The sequence below is a fragment of the Malaclemys terrapin genome, chromosome 10 (assembly GCF_027887155.1).
Source record: "Malaclemys terrapin pileata isolate rMalTer1 chromosome 10, rMalTer1.hap1, whole genome shotgun sequence".
NCBI classification, from domain to species: domain Eukaryota; kingdom Metazoa; phylum Chordata; order Testudines; family Emydidae; genus Malaclemys; species Malaclemys terrapin.
The window spans coordinates 41,808,965-41,827,820 of NC_071514.1; the positions used below are offsets into that span (position 1 = coordinate 41,808,965).

At 48.6% G+C, this 18,856-nt stretch overlaps 1 protein-coding gene across 1 annotated transcript in view; it reads right to left on the minus strand.

Moving 5' to 3' along the window:
- The window catches only part of SNX1 (sorting nexin 1), a 45,223-nt gene that overhangs the window by 16,943 nt on the left and 9,424 nt on the right, over nucleotides 1-18,856 (minus strand). The window contains exons 2-3 of the mRNA XM_054042533.1: nucleotides 4,193-4,295; nucleotides 2,841-2,977 (exon numbers count right to left, since the gene is read on the minus strand). Of these exons, the coding sequence (XP_053898508.1) occupies nucleotides 2,841-2,977; nucleotides 4,193-4,295 (240 nt within the window). The remainder of the gene's footprint in view (nucleotides 1-2,840; nucleotides 2,978-4,192; nucleotides 4,296-18,856) is intronic.

An 18,856-nucleotide genomic window follows, 5' to 3' on the forward strand; every position in this document is an offset into this window, starting at 1 on the left:
ATCTGGTGTTTAGATTACAAGTTCCTCAGGGCAGGGCTGAGCTGTTGTGTCTCACACAGCACAGACAGGGGCATAGTGCTGGACCTCAAGACTGTTCCCAGAAATGCAAAGCCACATCAAATGCTGTTTCCTACAGTTCATCTCACCCAAACTGTGCCCAGCGTGAGATCCAGGAACCAAAGGCAGTTTTGACACCATTTCATTCCTCTGACCTTGTGGGAAAGTGTGACACAGTAGCCTCAAGGCTGTATTACATTACTCCTGGCTGTGTATGCCCCAAGAACCAGTATGGCAGCCTGGGATAACTAGACTGGAGTGGCACTTCCACCATATCCCCTGCCACACAGGTTGGGATAGAGGATGGAACAGAGCCAACTACACCAGGTCTGCCACCTGTGGATTGCCCCACAGGAATCTTCAGGCAGCTGCTTAATCCACCATAACACCTTTATGTCACAGGAGCAGCATGCAAGTTGCTAGATGGAGCAAGGCTGCAAAACTAGTCCTCAGGGCACTTCAGTCTAAAATGTGAAAGGAGGCCACTGATTGGTTAAATGAGCAGCATCTCCAGCTATACTGCACCGCTTTAGGTAAAGAGGGTAACATTGAAGTGGCACTTGAGATTCAGAGACCCCTCCCCCCGGCTAAAGGGCTCTCCCACTAGAGACCCTGGTACTGCATATATCATCCTGCCAGAGAGATCAGTCCTCAGCTGGAACCCATCAGTGCAGGTCCATGGTTGGCCAGGTGTGTGCAGGGGAAAATAGGAGGCTGTGACGTTATTGATATAATCTGGGACCATATAGATCATTGTTGCAACCAAGGTCCTGTAGTGGCACCCAGATCTTGTATAAAGGGGGTCAAATGGGGTGTCTAAGACAAGGTTATGGTTTACTGGTTATGATTATGCTGTCTATATGTGTGTATCACTTTTGTAGTTGAAGTTATGAATATTGGCTCTATACTGTCTGTATTTCAAACTTATGCTATGCTGCTGGGTGACATCCCAGACAAACTGGTGTTAGCTCTGCCTAGCCTGCTTGATGGCCCATTAAGGACCATCAGCTATACAATGGACCCATTGAGAGAAGGCAGATACGCCTTGTAACTCAGCAAAGTATGCAGGGACTGGCCCATGTGACTCCAGACTCCATTTTGCTGTAATTTTCCACAGTAAGAACAAAGAGGTGTTCTTACACCTGGAAAAGACTATATAAGGCTGATGCCTCATCTCCATCTTGTCTTCAATCCTGCTTCATACCTCTGGAGGAATTTTGCTACAAGCTGAAGCTTTGAACAAAGGACTGAGGACCCATCCCAGCGGGGGATGTATTCCAGAGACTTGATTTGACCCTGCAGTTTATTCCATCGCCGCTGCAAGCCTGAACCAAGAACTTTGCCATTACCGTATGTAATTGATTCCATTTAACCAATCCTAACTCTCATCTCTATCTTTTTCCTTTTATGAATAAACCTTTAGATTTTAGATTCTAAAGGATTGGCAGCAGCGTGATTTGTGGGTAATACCTGATTTGTATATTGACCTGGGTCTGGGGCTTGGTCCTTTGGGATCAGGAGAACCTTTTTTCTTTTACTGGGGTATTGGTTTTCATAACCATTTGTCCCCATAACGAGTGGCACTGGTGGGAGTACTGGGAAACTGGAGTGTCTAAGGAAATTGCTTGTGAGACTTGCGGTTAGCCAGTGGGGTGAGACCGAAGTCCTCCTAGTCTGGCTGGTTTGGTTTGCCTTAGAGGTGGAAAAAACCCCAGCCTTGGGCTGTAACTGCCCTATTTGAGCAATTTGTCCTGAGTTGGCACTCTCAGTTGGGTTCCGCCAGAACCGCATTGTCACAGAGGCATTGAACACAAAGCAACACCTCTGGAGGAAGATGGGTCCTCTGCCCAAATTCAAGTCTCTTCTCCCACCCAGCACTGCAGAGTTACTTCATTTGGCCTTTATTTATAACCATACTCTCGCTTCTGACACAGGATCAGACAGCCCAGCCCACACACTAGACATAAGGACCCAATGTTAAAAGCTGGCTTACAAGGAGACAGACTTTTACAACAAAGAAAAAAGCAGCTCACTTCTGGATGGGAAGGCAAATAGCTAGTGGAAACAAGCTATTATACTGTCTGCCCTGGGAATATGCATGCAGGTCTGTTACTTTAAAGCCACTTCTAAGCACTGTATAACCGTTTTGGCAAATTAAGTCATGCTGTTTTGAGACGTGGTTTCGGTCTGTATGCAAATATATGCTGACGCAGGCTTGCAAAGAGGAACTCAGGCAGGTCCTATCCCAGCTGAATCAATCACAGTTGGTACCAGGGGCTGTAACCCAGGTCCCTAGCAGAGTACACAAATTGCAGAATTGCACCTAGACGAGGTAAAGGCCTGAGGCCTGACACCTGTGGAGGTGCCCCATGAAGGGATGATAGTGAAATCTATGTGACACCATTACAAGCAACTTCGTATTCAGCCAGTATTGCAGCATTGGAAGTGGTCATCTGACAGCAGCACTGCATGTCCACAATGGGCAACAGCTTGGTCACTCACTCAGGCTGATCTTTGTCCCTCAAGTGGCTGCCACATTCCACCCTGGCAGAAGCTTTTAGCAGTGTCCTGCTCTCAGCTAGCAGGAGCTGCCATCTCACAGGCAAAGGATAATTAAGTTCAAAGGGACTCTGAGCCCCCTTGAAGTTAACCAGTCTTGTGGGGGTGCCCCTGCCATTTTACCCTTCAATCACATGCAGACCACTACACCTCCTGATGCCAGTTCCAGACCGGCAGAGGTGAATTGGACACAAGGCAACCAGCATGGAAGTAGCAATTCTCACCTCCTCATAGCTCTTTGGCTGGTGTTTGGAAGAGGAACTTGCTGCTACTTCTAGAGGCGGGGCAGGGCTGGACACTCTGGCTGGTTCCTTCTTTTGGTTGTTTTGTGTACTGTCCAGAGACAGCTCCACCGTGGCATCTGTAAAGGCACAAGGGTCACCACCAAGGGAGAGTCAGCAGCTTTTCTAGTCTGACAGTCACCTGGTTCCAGAGAAACTAGTAGAGCTCTTGTTCTGGGCAGTATTATACTCCCCACTCTCAAGAATTTACACATGTAGGTATTTGATAGAGTGTTCACCTTGGAGAAAGTTTCCCCTGAACTCCTATATGCTTAGTGCTTGGCTTCGGCTTCCAGTAGTGCTATCACTTTATGGAGTTTTTAAATCCCCTCACTTTTTAGAGTGTGACCAAGCCATTGTCCCAGTGAACAGCTCTTTTCTGCTCATACTGGCCAGGGCACCAGTTCTTACCTTATGCTACACCATACTCCTCTCTGCTTGGCTGTACGTGGGGGGGGAATAGCAAGAGCAGCTGGAACGGTGTAATAGATCCTTGAATGGCACCTGCTCCTGGCACCCTCCCTGGCAGGAATTAATTCCCTGCTATTCGTAGAGCAATAGCTCTGCAATTCCTCCCAGGATGCTCTCCATGGAGACTGCTTTGGTGCACTCTTCTGTGCAGTCTGGAGCCCTTATGCTGGCCACTGGAGCATGGAAGTGCTTCATGCAATCTTTTCAGCTTCCTGGCTGCTGCAAGGAGCTGAGGACCTCTGTCACTTTTGGCTTCCTCCCCAGTGAGCAGCTCTAGTGCCATCATGACTGCTTGGCAAGTCTACAAGTAGCTGTACTGTCCACGTCACTGACAGTCACAGGATTCTGAACAGCAACAGTTTAAACTGACCCATGTGGTACTTTCACTCCACAGCTGGTTGGGAACTCTAAGCTCCAGATGCTACCTGCTCTGCCTGCACATTCCAGAAGCACACTGCAGCAGATCACAATGCTTACATTCTTTAGAGTTTGGTGTTTAGGCATCTCCAGGCAGTTGCCACAGGCAAGCAGTTTTCCCACTGCAATTTAGAGCTGCCCCTTTAAGGTAGTGCTAAGGAAACCCTTACCCAGCTTTCCCAGAGAGGCCAGGAGAGCTTGTTACTGCTTCTATTTTCAAAGGAACATAAGCAGATGCATGGAAGGGGCAGGTGCCACCCTTACCACAGATCCCCTCCTCCACTGGGTACTTAAACACAAGTAATGACAAGCCTCCTGCAGCTTTTAGCTCTTATCTAGTGGCTGCAGTTGCCTCTCACCCTACTTGGAAAAAGCGCGAGTTTTACACACAGTGCAGGGAAGCTTACCTGCAAATAGGTCCTGATCATCTTGTTCCACACGAACCCCATTTTCTTTGAAGCTGCTATTCACTGGGAGAGGAGATTCCCTCTTGGGTGACTGGGGCTTGCTCTGAAAGCAGAGTGGCAGTCAGTATGGACATCATGAGTGACAGGTATAAGTGATCTGTGCCAATCAGATGACTGTTCCAGTTCCCAGCCAAACCTCCCCCAACCAGGGCTGGCCTTATGCATGGGTGACTGCCCCGGGCTCTGTGGTCAGGGGGTGCCATGGTCAAGAGGCAAGAAATGGGGCGAGCCTAGAATGCAAGGCTGCAGAAAGGAGCTCAGTGTAATGGGGGTGGAAAGCCCAGGGAGACAGTGGGGACCCGCGCTCCAAAATATAAGTTCACCCAGGGTGCTATTTTCCCTAAGGCTAGCCCCAACCCAACCACACTATTCAGTCCAGATGACGTGGTGTGATTTCACACAGCTGTTGCTCTGCTGCTCCTGCCACAGTCATGCTTGGTCACGTCACTACTCATCGAATTTAGAAATGGGATGGCAGAAGAGCATTAAAACTTGCAAGGATTCCAAAGTTTAAGGGAAGGAAGAACTCAAAGTAATAGAGGAAAAGGATCAGCGCAAGGAACAGCACAGGCAATCAATACAGCCAAGCTTAGCAACGCCAGGTACTTCCCGCACCTCTCTCTTATGAGCATTCAATTTAGAAGTTTTGTCACTGGATTTTCTGCCACTGCAGAGGGAGATTACATTTGCTCTGAGCCTCTGCACTCCTGTCACAAGTGAGTTCTTGGACCCCATCTGCACTATAGCTGGAACGGCAATGGTATTAGGTGTTGAAAATGGTTGCTGCAAGTAAGATTCTAGAAGGTTTTCCTGACCAGCAAGGACAGACCTGTACAGAGACACTGCCTGCTGTAACAGTAGCACTGTTGATAACAGATCCCAGAAGGCTCTGCTCATGCTAGTCAGATGGTGCAGACAGCTATTTACACATAGATGACTAGTACTATTTCAAAGATAGCGTGGACAGGGTCAGAGTTTAAATGCACCATGCACTGTTCAGCATTGGACTCTGCAGACACTGGGCAAGTTAGTGCCTATAATTCCATGCCCGGCAGATCCATTGGTAGCAATGGGGAAGCGCTAATACACCTCTACCCAGATATAACACAGCCCAATAGAACACGAATTCAGATATAATGCGGTAAAGCAGCACTCGGGGGGGGGGGGGAGAGAAGAGGGGCTGCGCACTCCAGTGGATCAAAGCAAGTTCGCTATAACATGGTTTCACCTATAACGTGGTAAGATTTTTTGGCTCCTGAGGACAGTGTTATATTGGGGTAGAGGTGCATCTTCACTACTATACAGTCAGCTATGTTCAGAGCCGGCCTCTTTAGTGGTCAGCATACCAGTGACTTGAGCACGGTCTACATTAGCAATCTCAAGTGTCACTACTGCTAGGGGGTCATTTCCTGAAGTGCAGGAGAGGCCAGGTGTGAAGCAAACAGGATTAAGTTTTCAGATCAGTGGGTTTCTATCCATTACACCAACTGCAGACTGCTACACAAAGAAAGAGAAAGAGGGTCGTTCTGTGGATCTATTTGCAGGCCTTGCTCACCGGGCATGGTTTGGAGCCAGATCTGTACCAGTAATCTGTTCTATATAAGGTTGCAGCATGTCTTCTCTTAGAAGGATTCTACAAAGGCAGAGAAGGCTACACTGTCTAGAATTTCTGTCCTGAGTGCTTTAGAGATTTCACTTCAAAGCCATGCAATGCACAGTGCCAGCTTCTGAAGCTGACACCAAGCCCTAACATCACTCTGGATAACTTCCTGGCTTTTCAAAAGGAACATTAGTTCTTTCTGAAAGTTGCCCCCCCCCCCCCAACCCCACCCACACTTTGCAGTGTCAGTTAGTACTGAGCTGTCAACAGGGCCAATCCAATGCTGTGACTCAACAATGAGTTTGCAGGGCTGCTCCATCCACAGCACACAGAATACAGCCATTTGAGCAGGCTGCTCAATAGGCAAGAGACAGTGACTTGGCGACAGAGTGATCTAAGACACAATGAAAGTCTGCCCAGGGAAACCAGTATGCCAAGTAGCTAGTTACACGTTAAAAGTAGTCCTGTACTTCCACCATAATGAAGTCTTTGCCTACACAAATCTCCATCCAACCCAATGGGCTCATGGGCCAGTAGGAGCTATGGGTTCATCTCTAGAGTTTTAGGGTGGAGGAAAGGCGTTGGAAGGGAAGAGAAAGGGCAAAGATTCACAGCTCAAGTTTGAGGATAGTGTAACAATAGCCTCTAACCCAAGCAGTGCAATCCAGCAAGATGAGAACTCTCCACTCCCCTGCCACACGTAGGGCTGAGCTCAACAGGGCATTTACTGGTTGCCAGGAGAGGACTGGAATGCCATTAGCTCAGGGGTAGGCAACCTTTCAGAAGTGGTGTGCTGAGTTTTCATTTATTCACTTTAATTTAAGGTTGTGTGTGCCAGGAATACATTTTAATGTTTTTTAGAAGGTCTCTCTCTATAAGTCTATATTATATAACTAAACTATTGTTGTATGTAAAGTAAACAAGGTTTTCAAAATGTTTAAGAAGCTTCATTTAAAAAATTAAATTAAAATGCTGATCTTACACCCCCAGCCTGCTCAGCCCACTGCCAGCCTGGGGTTCTGTTCACCTAGGCTGGCAGTGGGCTGAGCAGGGCTGGCAGCTGGGACCCCAGACCTGGGGGGGTTCAGGCATCAGGGCAGAAGGCTGGGTGTGAGGGGGTGCAGGTCAGAAGGCTGGGTGTGGGGAGGGGTAGTTCAGAGGTCAGGGCAGAGGGCTGGGGTGCTCGGCTCATGGGGGTGCTCCCAGCCTCCTGGCTTGAGCGGCTCACAGCAGGGGGCTGGAAGGGATATGCCCTGTTCCACTCCCTTCCCCAAGGCCCCATCCCTACCTCCTCTTTGCCTCCTCTACGGAGCAGCGAGCACACTGCCACTCCTCCTCCTCCCCCTTGCAAGGGCCATCAGCTGATTGGCACAGGGAAGGAGAGAAGGAGGGGCAGGAAAGCAGCACATTGGTGGAAGAAGCGGGGGGGTGGGGTGGGGGGAAGCTTGGCTGCAGCAGGACCAAGCTTCTGCCTCCTGCCCTGCAAGGGAGAGCGGTGGGGCTGAGGGCTGGGATCATGGCAGGCAGCAGCGTGCCACTCAAAATCGGCTTGCGTGCTGTGTTTGGCATGCGTGCCATAGGTTGCTGACTCCTGCATTAACTAGTCAGCTAGGTGTAGCACTGGGGTGGGCATCTTTGTCTAGGGAGCGTGCTGCAATTTGCATTAGTTACATCCCTCCTGTTCTTCTCTAGCAGGTGTGAAGTACTGCTGTTGCAGTTCTCTAGAGATGTTACCTGTCCAGCTCACATTAAGGTACTGCATCCACTTAAGAGTAAGCTCTTTCTCACTTTATTTTTGCAGACTTAAATTTGTGCTGGGAACAAACTTCCTTGTGTTTCTATAAAAGTATGGCAAACTGAACTCTGTTCCCCAGCTTTCTCCTGTAGAAAGAACAATCTGTTTTTAATCCAGACCTCAGAGACAAAACTAGTACATCACCCAGCTGATAAAGCTAAACTCCTTTTCTAATCCTTAGACTTATTCTCTAGAGACTCACAAGGGGGAAATAAAAATGCACCTGATAATTAGTTTTAGATCCTGGCTGGGTCAGAGGCAGTTACAGTGACCTGTGGTCCCAGTTACAGAGATGGAGTCAGACACTAAGAGGTGTAGCTTGGCCTAACAAGAGGACCCTTGAGCCTCTGGATACTTGTTTTCTGGGGTATCTGGACAGTTATGCCCATATAGCATTTATACACTTCTTCCTTTGCTGTTACCGAACATTTACATGAAGGTGCAGAGATATTGTCTCCAGAGCCTGCTCTTCTAACATGAGGTACAGTTGCAGCATTGTGTATAGTGCATTTCTGTTGGCACCTGCCTGTATACTTGGAGCACAACATGGTTTTGCAGCAGAGACCATGCTGTCCAAAGACAGTTAACTGAAAGTGGAAATAACCAACATCAGTAATGATAAAATCTCATGTTAAGGTGGTTAGACAACAGAGATCAGGGATTTTGAAACTGGAGTGGAGTTTCAGCCCAAGCAAAGATAGAGTGGCAATGAACACTTTAGCTCCCTGCTCCACTCTACCTCCTGCTGGACAGAAGAAGTGCTACAGCGCCCTTGCTGAGATTATCTGTCCCAGAGCTGGATTAAGGCAATCCAGACCCTTAGCTACACCATGACATGGGCTCCCTCCTGTGGGGCCAGCCCTGTACCATGGGGCCAGTCCCACTTGGAGTATAGGTGGGGGAGGAGGCCCTCCTGCTCTTCTAAAGAGGCAAGGAAAGCAGCATGGGCACCCCCCTTCTCCCCTTCAAGAGCAGCAGGGGTCCCCTCTCACCTCAAGATGCACAGGTGGCATCAAGGGGAAACCCCAGTAACTTGGGCAAGCAGATAGTCCCACAGCCATAGTGTGAGTGGGCTGGACCTGCTGCAGTCAGACTCAATCACAGAAATGTCAGGCTGAAAGGGAACTCAAGAGATCATCAAGTCCAGTCCCCAATGGTCTGTGATGGGATGTTAGATGGGGTGGGATCTGAGTTACCAGCCAGCACCCAGGAAAGAATTCTCTGTAGTGAGTCTTGCCCACATGCTCAGAGTTTAACTGATTGCCATATTTGGGGTCAGGAAGGAATTTTCCTCCAGGGCAGATTGGCAGAGGCCCTGGAGGTTTTTTGCCTTCCTCTGCAGCATGGGGCATGGGTCACTTGCTAGAATATTCTCTGCACCTTGGAGGTCTTTAAACCACGATTTGAGGACTTCAATAACTCAGACATAGGTTAGGGGTTTGTTATAGGAGTGGGTGGGTGAGATTCTGTGGCCTGTGTTGTGCAGGAGGTCAGACTAGATTATCATAATTGTCCCTTCTGACAGTCTATGAGGGCCAAGTAAACCTAGAGCACCGCTGGCGTGTTCGTCCAACCTGTTCTTAAAAGCATCCAACGACGGGGATGCCACAGTCTCCATTGGAAGCCTGTTCTGGTGCTTAACTATTTTATAGCTGGAAAAGATTTCCTAATATAACCCACATCTCCTTACTGCAGATTAAGCCATTTACCATTTATCCTACCTGCAAAGGATACAGAACAATTGATCACCATCCTCTTTACAACAGCCCTTAATATATTTGAAGACTTAACAGGTCCACTCTCAGTCATCTTTTCTCAAGATGAACCATGCAGTTTTGTTAATAAATGGTGCAGCTGCACAAACAGCTAGTATCACATTGCTGGCTTATTCAATCTGTGACCCACTAGAACCCACAGAAGGTGATTTGCAGGGTCCTCTATTAGGCCTGGTCTACACTACGAGTTTAGGTCGACTTTAGCAGCGTTAAACCGAATTAAGCCTGGACACGTCCACACAACGAAGCCCTTTCTTTCGACTTAAAGGGTCCTTTAAACCGGTTTCTTTACACCACCTCCGACGAGGGGATTAGCGATAAAACAGGCCTTTGCGGGTCGGAATTGGGGTAGTGTGGACGGAAATCGATGTTATTGGCCTCGGGAGCTATCCCACAGTGCTTCATTGTGACTGCTCTGGACAGCACTCTCAACTCAGATGCACTGACCAGGTAGACAGGAAAAGACCCGCGAATGTTTGAATTTCATTTCCTGTTTGCTCAGCGTGGAGAGCACAGGTGACCACGCAGAGCTCATCAGCACAGGTAACCGTGATGGAGTCCCAGGATCGCAAAAGAGCTCCAGCATGGACCGAACGGGAGGTACGAGATCTGCTCGCCATATGGGGAGATGAAGCAGTGATAGCTGAACTCCGTAGCAGTAAGAGAAATGGAAAAGTATTAGAAAAGATCTCCAAGGCCATGAAGGACCGAGGCCATAACAGGGACACACAGCAGTGCCGCGTGAAAATTAAGGAGCTACGGCAAGCTTACCACAAAGCCAGAGAAGCAAACGGAAGGTCTGGGGCAGAGCCGCAAACTTGCCGCTACTACGCGGAGCTGCATGCGATCCTAGGGGGTGCAGCCACCACTACCCCAACCGTGTGCTATGACTCTCTCACTGGAGAAACACACAGGGAAGACGGTTCGGGGAACGAGGAAGATGACGATGGAGGTACTGTAGGTAGCTCACAGCAGCAAGGAAGCGGAGAAACCGGTTTCCCCAACAGCCAGGATATGTTTGTGACCCTGGACCTGGAACCAGTAACCCCCGAACTCACCCAAGACCCTCAGGGCACACAGGAGACCTCTGGTGAGTAACTTTGTAACTATTTGTAAACATTACAAAAAAAAGCAAGCGTGTTTAATGATTAATTTGCCCTGGCAATCGCGGCCAGTACATCTACTGGAAAAGTCTGTTAACGTGTATGGGGATGGAGCGGAAATCCTCCAGGGACATCTCCAGAAAGCTCTCCTGGTTGAAATGGGGTGATTTTATTAAGGGGACATTCAGAGGCGCCCGTTCCTGCTCTTCTGACCAGAAATGTTCCCTGCTGTTAACCACGCGGTGGGGGGAGGGGTGAAGTGATCATCCCAGAGGATCGTGTGTGTGTGTGTGTGTGTGTGTGTGTGTGGGGGGGGGGGGGGGGGTGGTTTACTTGTGTTTGTGCCGCATGTTAACCGGGAAACCGCAGCCCCCCCCTTTTACATTGAAACCCCATTTTAAATGGACAGCCCAATTCATCCTTGATATGGGAAATGCGCTGCTGTTTGCAACCTTTCCCGCATGTTAAGAAGGTTAAAAAAGCCAAAACACTGTGGCCTACCATGGCTGCCTGCAAGCCGAAATATGCGACCTTGTAATGAAAGAGTGTACCCGTTGTTCTCTAAAATGTGTCTTTTTTAACCACCTCTCCCTTCTCCACCACCAGCTGCAAATGTTTCTCCTTCGCAGAGGCTCGTGAACATTAGAAAGAGAAAACGTAGGACGAGGGACGATATGTTCACGGAGCTGCAGATGTCCTCCCACGCTGATAGAGCACAGCAGAATGCGTGGAGGCAGTCAATGTCTGAGATGAGAAAAGCCCAATATGAACGAGAGGAGAGGTGGCGGGCTGAATCGCGGGATGAACAGAGCAAGTGGCGGGCTGAAGACGATAGGTGGCGTCAGCTTGCAGACAGACGGCAAGAGGCAATGCTCCGTCTGCTGGAGCATCAAACTGATATGCTTGAGCGTATGGTTGAGTTGCAGGAAAGGCAGCAGGAGCAGAGACCGCCGCTACAGCCCCTGTGTAACCAACAGCCCTCCTCCCCAAGTTCCATAGCCTCCTCACCAAGACGCCCAAGAACACGGTGGGGGGGCCTCCGTCCACCCAGTCACTCCACCCCAGATGATCGCCCAAACATCAGAAGGCTGGCCTTCAATAAGAGTTAAAGTTTTAAAATGCAGTGTGTCCTTTTCCATCCCTCCTCCCCCACCCATCCCAGGCTACCTTGGCAATTATCCCCCTACTTCTGTGAGGAACTAATAAAGAATGCATGACTGAAAAAACAATGACTATTGCCTCTGCAAGCGGGAGGGGAGGGTGGGGTGGGGTGGTTGGTTTACAGGGAAGTAGAGTGAACTGGGTCGGGGGGGGGGTTGGAGGGTTCATCAAGGAGAAACAAACAGAAGTTTCACACAGTAGCCTGGCCAGTCACAAAACTCGTTTTCAAAGCTTCTCTGATGTGCACCGCGCGCTGCTGTGCTCCTCTAACCGCCCTGGTGTCTGGCTGCGCGTAATCAGCGGCCAGGCGAGTTGCCTCAACCTCCCACCCCGCGATAAATGTCTCCCCCTTACTCTCACAGATATTGTGGAGCGCACAGCAAGCAGCAATAACAATGGGGATATTCTTTTCGCTGAGGTCTGAGTGAGTCAGTAAGCTGCGCCAGCGCGCTTTTAAACATCCAAATGCACATTCCACCACCATTCGGCACTTGCTCAGCCTGTAGTTGAACAGGTCCTGACTACTGTCCAGGCTGCCTGTGTACGGCTTCATGAGCCATGGCATTAAGGGGTAGGCTGGGTCCCCAAGGATCACGATAGGCATTTCAACATCCCCAACGGTCACTTTCTGGTCCGGGAAGAAAGTCCCTTCCTCCAGCTTTCGAAACAGAGCAGAGTTCCTGAAGACGTGAGCATCATGTACCTTTCCTGGCCATCCCACGTTGATGTTGGTGAAACGTCCCTTGTGATCCACCAGGGCTTGCAGCAGCATTGAAAAGTACCCCTTGCGGTTTACGTAGTCGGTGGCTTGGTGCTCCGGTGACAAGATAGGGATATGGGTTCCGTCTATAGCCCCGCCACAGTTTGGGAATCCCATTTCAGCAAAACCATCCACTATTGACTGCACATTGCCCAGAGTCACTACCCTTGATATCACCAGGTCTTTCATTGCCCTGGCAAATTGGATCACAGCAGCCCCCACAGTAGATTTGCCCACTCCAAATTGATTCCCGACTGACTGGTAGCTGTCTGGCGTTGCAAGCTTCCACAGGGCTATTGCCACTCGCTTCTCAACTGTGAGGGCTGCTCTCATCTTGGTATCCTGGCGTTTCAGGGCAGGGGAAAGCAAGTCACAGAGTTCCATGAAAGTGCCCTTACGCATGCGAAAGTTTCGCAGCCACTGGGAATCATCCCATACCTGCAGCACGATGCGGTCCCACCAGTCTGTGCTTGTTTCCCGGGCCCAGAATCGGCGTTCCACGGCATGAACCTGCCCCAGTGACACCATGATTTCCACATTGCTGGGGCCTGTGCCTTGTGAAAGGTCTATGTCCATGTCAATTTCCTCATCACTCTCTTTGCTGCGCTGCAATCGCCTCCTCGCTTGGTCCGGGTTTCGCCTTGGCATGTCCTGGCTCTGCATATACTCCAGGACAATGCGCGTGATGTTCATAGTGCTCATAATTGCCGCGGTGATCTGAGCGGGCTCCATGATCCCAGTGCTAGCTATGGCGCCTGGTCTGAAAAAAGGCGCGAAACTAGTATCTGACAGACCAGGGGAAGGAGGGAGGGTGGGAGGGAGGGAGGGCGGGCCGAGTGACGACATGGCGTACAGGTACAGGAACAGGGAGAAACACAAACAACTGTCACACAGAATGGTCCCCCCAAAGATTAAACTGAAAACCCTGGGCTTAGCAGGCCGTTGATTTGACGGAGGGAGGGGGAAGCAAATGAATACAGAGCAAATCTATTTTTTACATCTTAAGACGACGGTGCAGCGTGACTGATAGCCCTCGGCATCTTTCTGGGTGCTTGGCAGCAAATACGGGGCGGTGTAGGACGATGGTCTTCAGGCCTATTGCACAATCGGCTGCTCAGGGAAGACTCTGCTAACGTACGATGACCCGACTTGTAATAGGACGGCTAACAGTCGTAATACACCATTTACTGCCAAAAGGCAAGCCCCACGGCTGCCAGCACCCAGATCGCCAATGAAGGCTACCAGTCTACTGCACCGTCTACCGCCAAAAGGCGGTTAGCAGCTGCTGCTGTGTAGCAATGCAGTCCCACGTCTGCCGGCACCCAGAGGACATATGGTGACGGTGAGCTCAGCTGAGCTGAGCGGGCTCCATGTTGTCTGAACAGGTAACCCAGGTAAAAAGGCGCGAATCTATTGTCTGCCGTTGCTGTGATGGGGGAGGGAGGGGCCTGACGACATGTACCCAGAACCGCCCGCGACACTGTTTTGCATCATCCGGGCATTGGGATCTCAACCCAGAATTCCAAGGGGCGGCGGAGACTGCGGGAACTGTGGGATAGCTGTGGGATAGCTACCCATAGTGCAATGCTCCGGAAGTCGACGCTAGCCTTGTACTGTGGACGCGGTCCGCCGACTAGAGCGCCTAGAGCATTTTATTGTGTGGACACACACACAGTCTGCTGTATACAACCGATTTCAATAAAACCGGCTCTATAAATTCGAACTAATTTCGTAGTGTAGACATACCCTTAGATTGTGCATTGGTGAGGTTCCCCAGAGCACTGGGGCTTGGAATTAACACCTCATTGAGATGCATGGGGCAGTTCATACCCTTAGAGCTATTGCTTCAGGCTGTCTGAAGACTGGCAATCACCAATGCATTGTTACATTTGAGCTTTGCTTTACAAACATGAGGCCTAGAAATTTACATGAAAGCTGAGATTCACATGTACAGTACTCATGTAACTCCAGGCAGGAGAGCTCTAGACATTGGCCTATAGCACTTCAACCCAGCCCTGCTCTCTTCATGGATGCTGTGGTGATCGACTTCTGTTGAAGCAGGTGCAATTCAGATCTTGTTTTTCTGCAGTTAATCTTACCATTAAACTAGGGAAGAAGGGGCACAGATGACATAGGCAGGATTGTAGTAAGAGACTGAGGTTTCCCTGCACTGCATTAGAGGTTTGTTGTGCTCCGCAGCCACCTCTTAGGGCTTGTCTCCACTTACATTTTATAGCGCTCTAACTTGCTGGCTTGGGGGTGTGAAAAATCACACCCCTGAGCACAGCAAGTCTGAGCACTTTAAAGTGCTAGTGTAGACAGGCTCCAAGTGGACGTGGATTACCAGCTTGTGCAGAACCACACTCGCACTTCAGAGTGCTGCCACGGGAGTGTTTCCAGTGTAGCCATGCCCTTATTTAAATGAAGGGGGAACGCTAACTGCTCAAAAATCTCAACATCTCAGTGATGTTTTTTATTATTATTAATTATTCTTAAAGTAATCAGGTTCCAACTCACACCTGTTAAAGATGCCAAGCTATTTGGGTTATATCTAGTTGGTACAATCAATAGTACTGTTTGATAACAATCTCCAATGCCTATTCCTCTGTAGTGTTCATGGCTACACTATAGTAGTGACTAAGCTGTAGCTCTAGAAACTTCTATAGGTCTCACTATTCTCCCATCACAGTCCGTGATGGCCCACTTATGCTGCAAGAACAGGAGTACTTGTGGCACCTTAGAGACTAACAAATTTATTAGAGCATAAGTCTCTAAGGTGCCACAAGTACTCCTGTTCTTTTTGCGGATACAGACTAACACGGCTGCTACTCTGACACCTATGCTGATTCACTGGAGATGCTGGATTTAACATGCTCAGCAGTAGCACACTCCCCTTGGGAAGATAAGGGCTTGTGCTATTTGTAAGTACGGCAAGTCAGACTCTACCCAGACCCCTGATGTGAGCACTACCTTGCGATGAAGTCTTTGTTTAGCTCCTCACATGAAGATTTGTTTTATTTGCTGGAACATGGAAGAGTAACGGGGCATGGCAGAGAGCTTAGCTCAGAACAAAGAACAGAAACATGGATTGTTGCAAGGCAGGCAGTCCTCTCCTGAGTGTACTTCACTATGGAAGTCACCATAACAGCCAAGTTTCAGCTCTGGTTCTGCTTATAATGCTTGGTCCAAAGAAAACAACTCAGTTCCGACTCACTGCCAACTGAGTCATTGCTGATTAAACTGGCTGCTGGAATTAAGAGTCCAAACGCATATGTCCTAGCTGAATGCATATTTCATGTAGAACAGCAAAACTGAGGTAGCTTAAAAAAAAAAAACCAACACAACACTGCTGTTTTAGTAGGCAGGACTGCTCCAACTACGTAAGTACCTAGCAGTGATTAGAACCAGATTTTACAGTACGCCATAGTCCAGCAACGCAGGCCTGCAGCGATATAGAGTTCCTATACTTTTCTCAGGAGAGGTTTGCCTTAGCACTGTTGTCTAGCTCCTAGCTAAATGAGCAGAAGAGACTGGAGACTTGCAACAGAGTTCAGGTGAAGGAGGCAGTCACAGGATCCTTGGGGGTAAGCTTGTCAGTTTGTTGTGTGCTTGCTTGATTAAAGATTACAGTGAGATCTAGTCTGGGGTCTGTGTGCTGAGCCAAGTGGCCTGCCTGGTTAGGCTGAGAGCTCACTAAGGAGGTTCTAGCCTGCTAGTCTTTGATCCCTAGCCCCAAGGGGGGTGGGGCTAACTTGGGAGAACAGGCATTTAGGAAGCTAGCGCTTAAGCTACCAGAAACTGCAAACCAGGGAGTTTAGAGACCCAGATACACCTATAAACATTCTAAACAACTCAAAAACCCAAACCCCTGCAAGAGTGAAAAGAAGGTAGGCAAAAGTCCAGCAGCAGAGTGCGGATTCTCTACTTTATTGCACCGAATGCAGCATGTATCATCATCTGCCTTTTGGGCAGGTGGTGTATGTGCACAAATGGCACAAGGAGCTCATGGCAGTCAGATGGAGCACAAGCTCTTGAGAGCCGAGTGGCTGAGTTGGAGGAGCTAGGAGGGACAGAGGTACATAGATAAGACTTCCAGGGACACAGCATGGTCCCATCCCCACTCTGACAGCCTCTGTGCTGTTGAGGATGAAAAAGTCTTGAGGAAATCAAGCTGGAGCAAAGGGAGACAATCACATACTTGGGGTCCTCCTTCCAGATGTTATCACTCAGGTGAATACCCTAACCACTGGGCTATAGTCACTCATTCACTGGCCCAATAATTTAAACAGTAAGAGGAACAACTTCAAAATTTAATTTGGCCAGAAAAGTGAGAATGACAATAGCTCTGAGGTTAGGGCATTCACCTGAGAGGTGGCACATCCCTGTTCAAATCCATTCTCATCAGGCAGAGAGAGGACTTGAACTGGTGGTCTCCTACAACCCAGGTGAGTGCTGTAGCTACTAGGCAAGAGGTTGTCAGCAAAGTCTTCCTCCTGTCTCTCCCCGCCCCCCGCTGTTTTGTGTGGAGGTCAGCAGCCTCTGAGCACACCTACCAATCAGGCCCTACACCAGATTGAGGAGTCATTAGAGGTGCTTTTGGAACAAACTGATAAACTAAACAGTAATAAGTCACCAGGATCAGATGGCATTCACCCAGGAGTTCTGAAGAAACTCAAATGTGAAATCGCAGAACTGTAGTTTGTAACCTATCATTTAAATCAGCTTTTGTACCAAATGACTGGAGGGTAGCTAATGTGATGCCAATTTTTAAAAAAAGGGCTCCAGAGGTGATCCTGGCAAATATAGGCGGGTAAGCCTGATTTCAGTACTGGGCAAACTGATTAAAACTATAGCAAAGGACAAAACTGTCAGACACAGACAATGTTCCGTCTAACTTTTTACATGCATATGCAAAATGAATTTCGTTATGTGCACCAATATGGAGGTGATGTGTTGTGGGGGTGGGGCCAAGGGGTTCAGAATGTAGGAAGGGGCTCATGTCTGGGGCAGAGGGTTGGAGTGCAGGGGGGTGATCGCTCCAGCTGGGGGTGTGGGCTCTAGGGTGGGGCTGAGGAGCCTGGGGTGCAGACTGCTCCAGGGCTATGGTGGGGAGAGGACTCCCCCCAGCCCTCTCTCTGGCCACAGCAGCTGCCTCTCCCCGTCTCTCTGTGGCTGCTGCAGCTCTGGGGCCAGGGGAGAGGTGCCTTTCCCCACTGAATCCTTGAGCACCTGTGTGGCCCTTGATAGGCTGTTGCATGTCCACACAGCTTAGAGGGAACTTAATATACAGATGAACATAATTTGTTGGGGGAAGAGTCAACATGGTTTTTGTTAAAGGAAATCATGCCTCACCCATCTACTAGAATTCTTTGAGGGGGGTCAACAAGCAGGAACCAGTGGATATAGTGAACTTATATTTTCAGAAAGCCTTTAACAAGGTCCCTCACCAAAGGCTCTTAAGCAAAGTAAGCTGTCATCGGATAAGAGGGAAGGTCCTCTCATGGATCAGCAATTGGTTAAAAAGATAAGAAACATAGGGTAGGAATAATAGTCAGTTTTGCAGATTGGAGAGAGGTAAATAGTGGTGTCCCCCAGTGGTCTGTATTGGAACTAGTCCTATTTAATATTCATAAACGATCTTAAAAAAAATGGGTAAACAGTGAGGTGGCAAAATTTGCAGAAGATACAAAACTACTCAAGATAGTTAAGTCCCAAGCAGACCGTGAAGAGCTACAAAAGTATCTTTCAAAACTGGGTGACTGGGCAACAAAAAAGGGCAGATGAAATTCAGTGTTGATAAATGCAAAGTAATTCATATTGGAAAACATAAGCCCAGCTATACATATAAAATGATGGGGTCTAAATTAGTTGTTACCACTCAAGAAAGATCTTGAAGTCGTTGTGGATAGTTCTCTGAAAACATCCACTCAACGTGCAGCAGCAGTCAAAAAAGCATCCAGAATTTGGGAATCATTAAGAAAGGGATAAGACAAGACAGAAAATATATTGCCTCTATATAAATCCATGGTATGCCTACATCTTGAATACTGTGTGCAGATGTGGTTGCCCCATCTCAAAAAATATATTTGAACTGGAAAAGCTTCAGAAAAGGGTAACAAAAGTGATTGGGGTATGGAATGGATTCTGTATGAGGAGAGATTAATAAGACTTGTCTTTTTTCCAAGATGAAAAGTCCGATGGGGGGGGGGGGGGAAGAGGAGAAGAGATATGATAGAGGTCTATAAAATCATGACTGGTGTGGAGAAAGTAAGTAAGGAAGTGTTATTTACTCCTTCTCATAACACAAGAATCAGGGATCACTAAATGAAATTAATAGGCAGCAGGTTTAACAAACAAAGGGAAGTATTTTTTTTTCCACCCACACAACGCACAGTCAACCTGTGGAACTC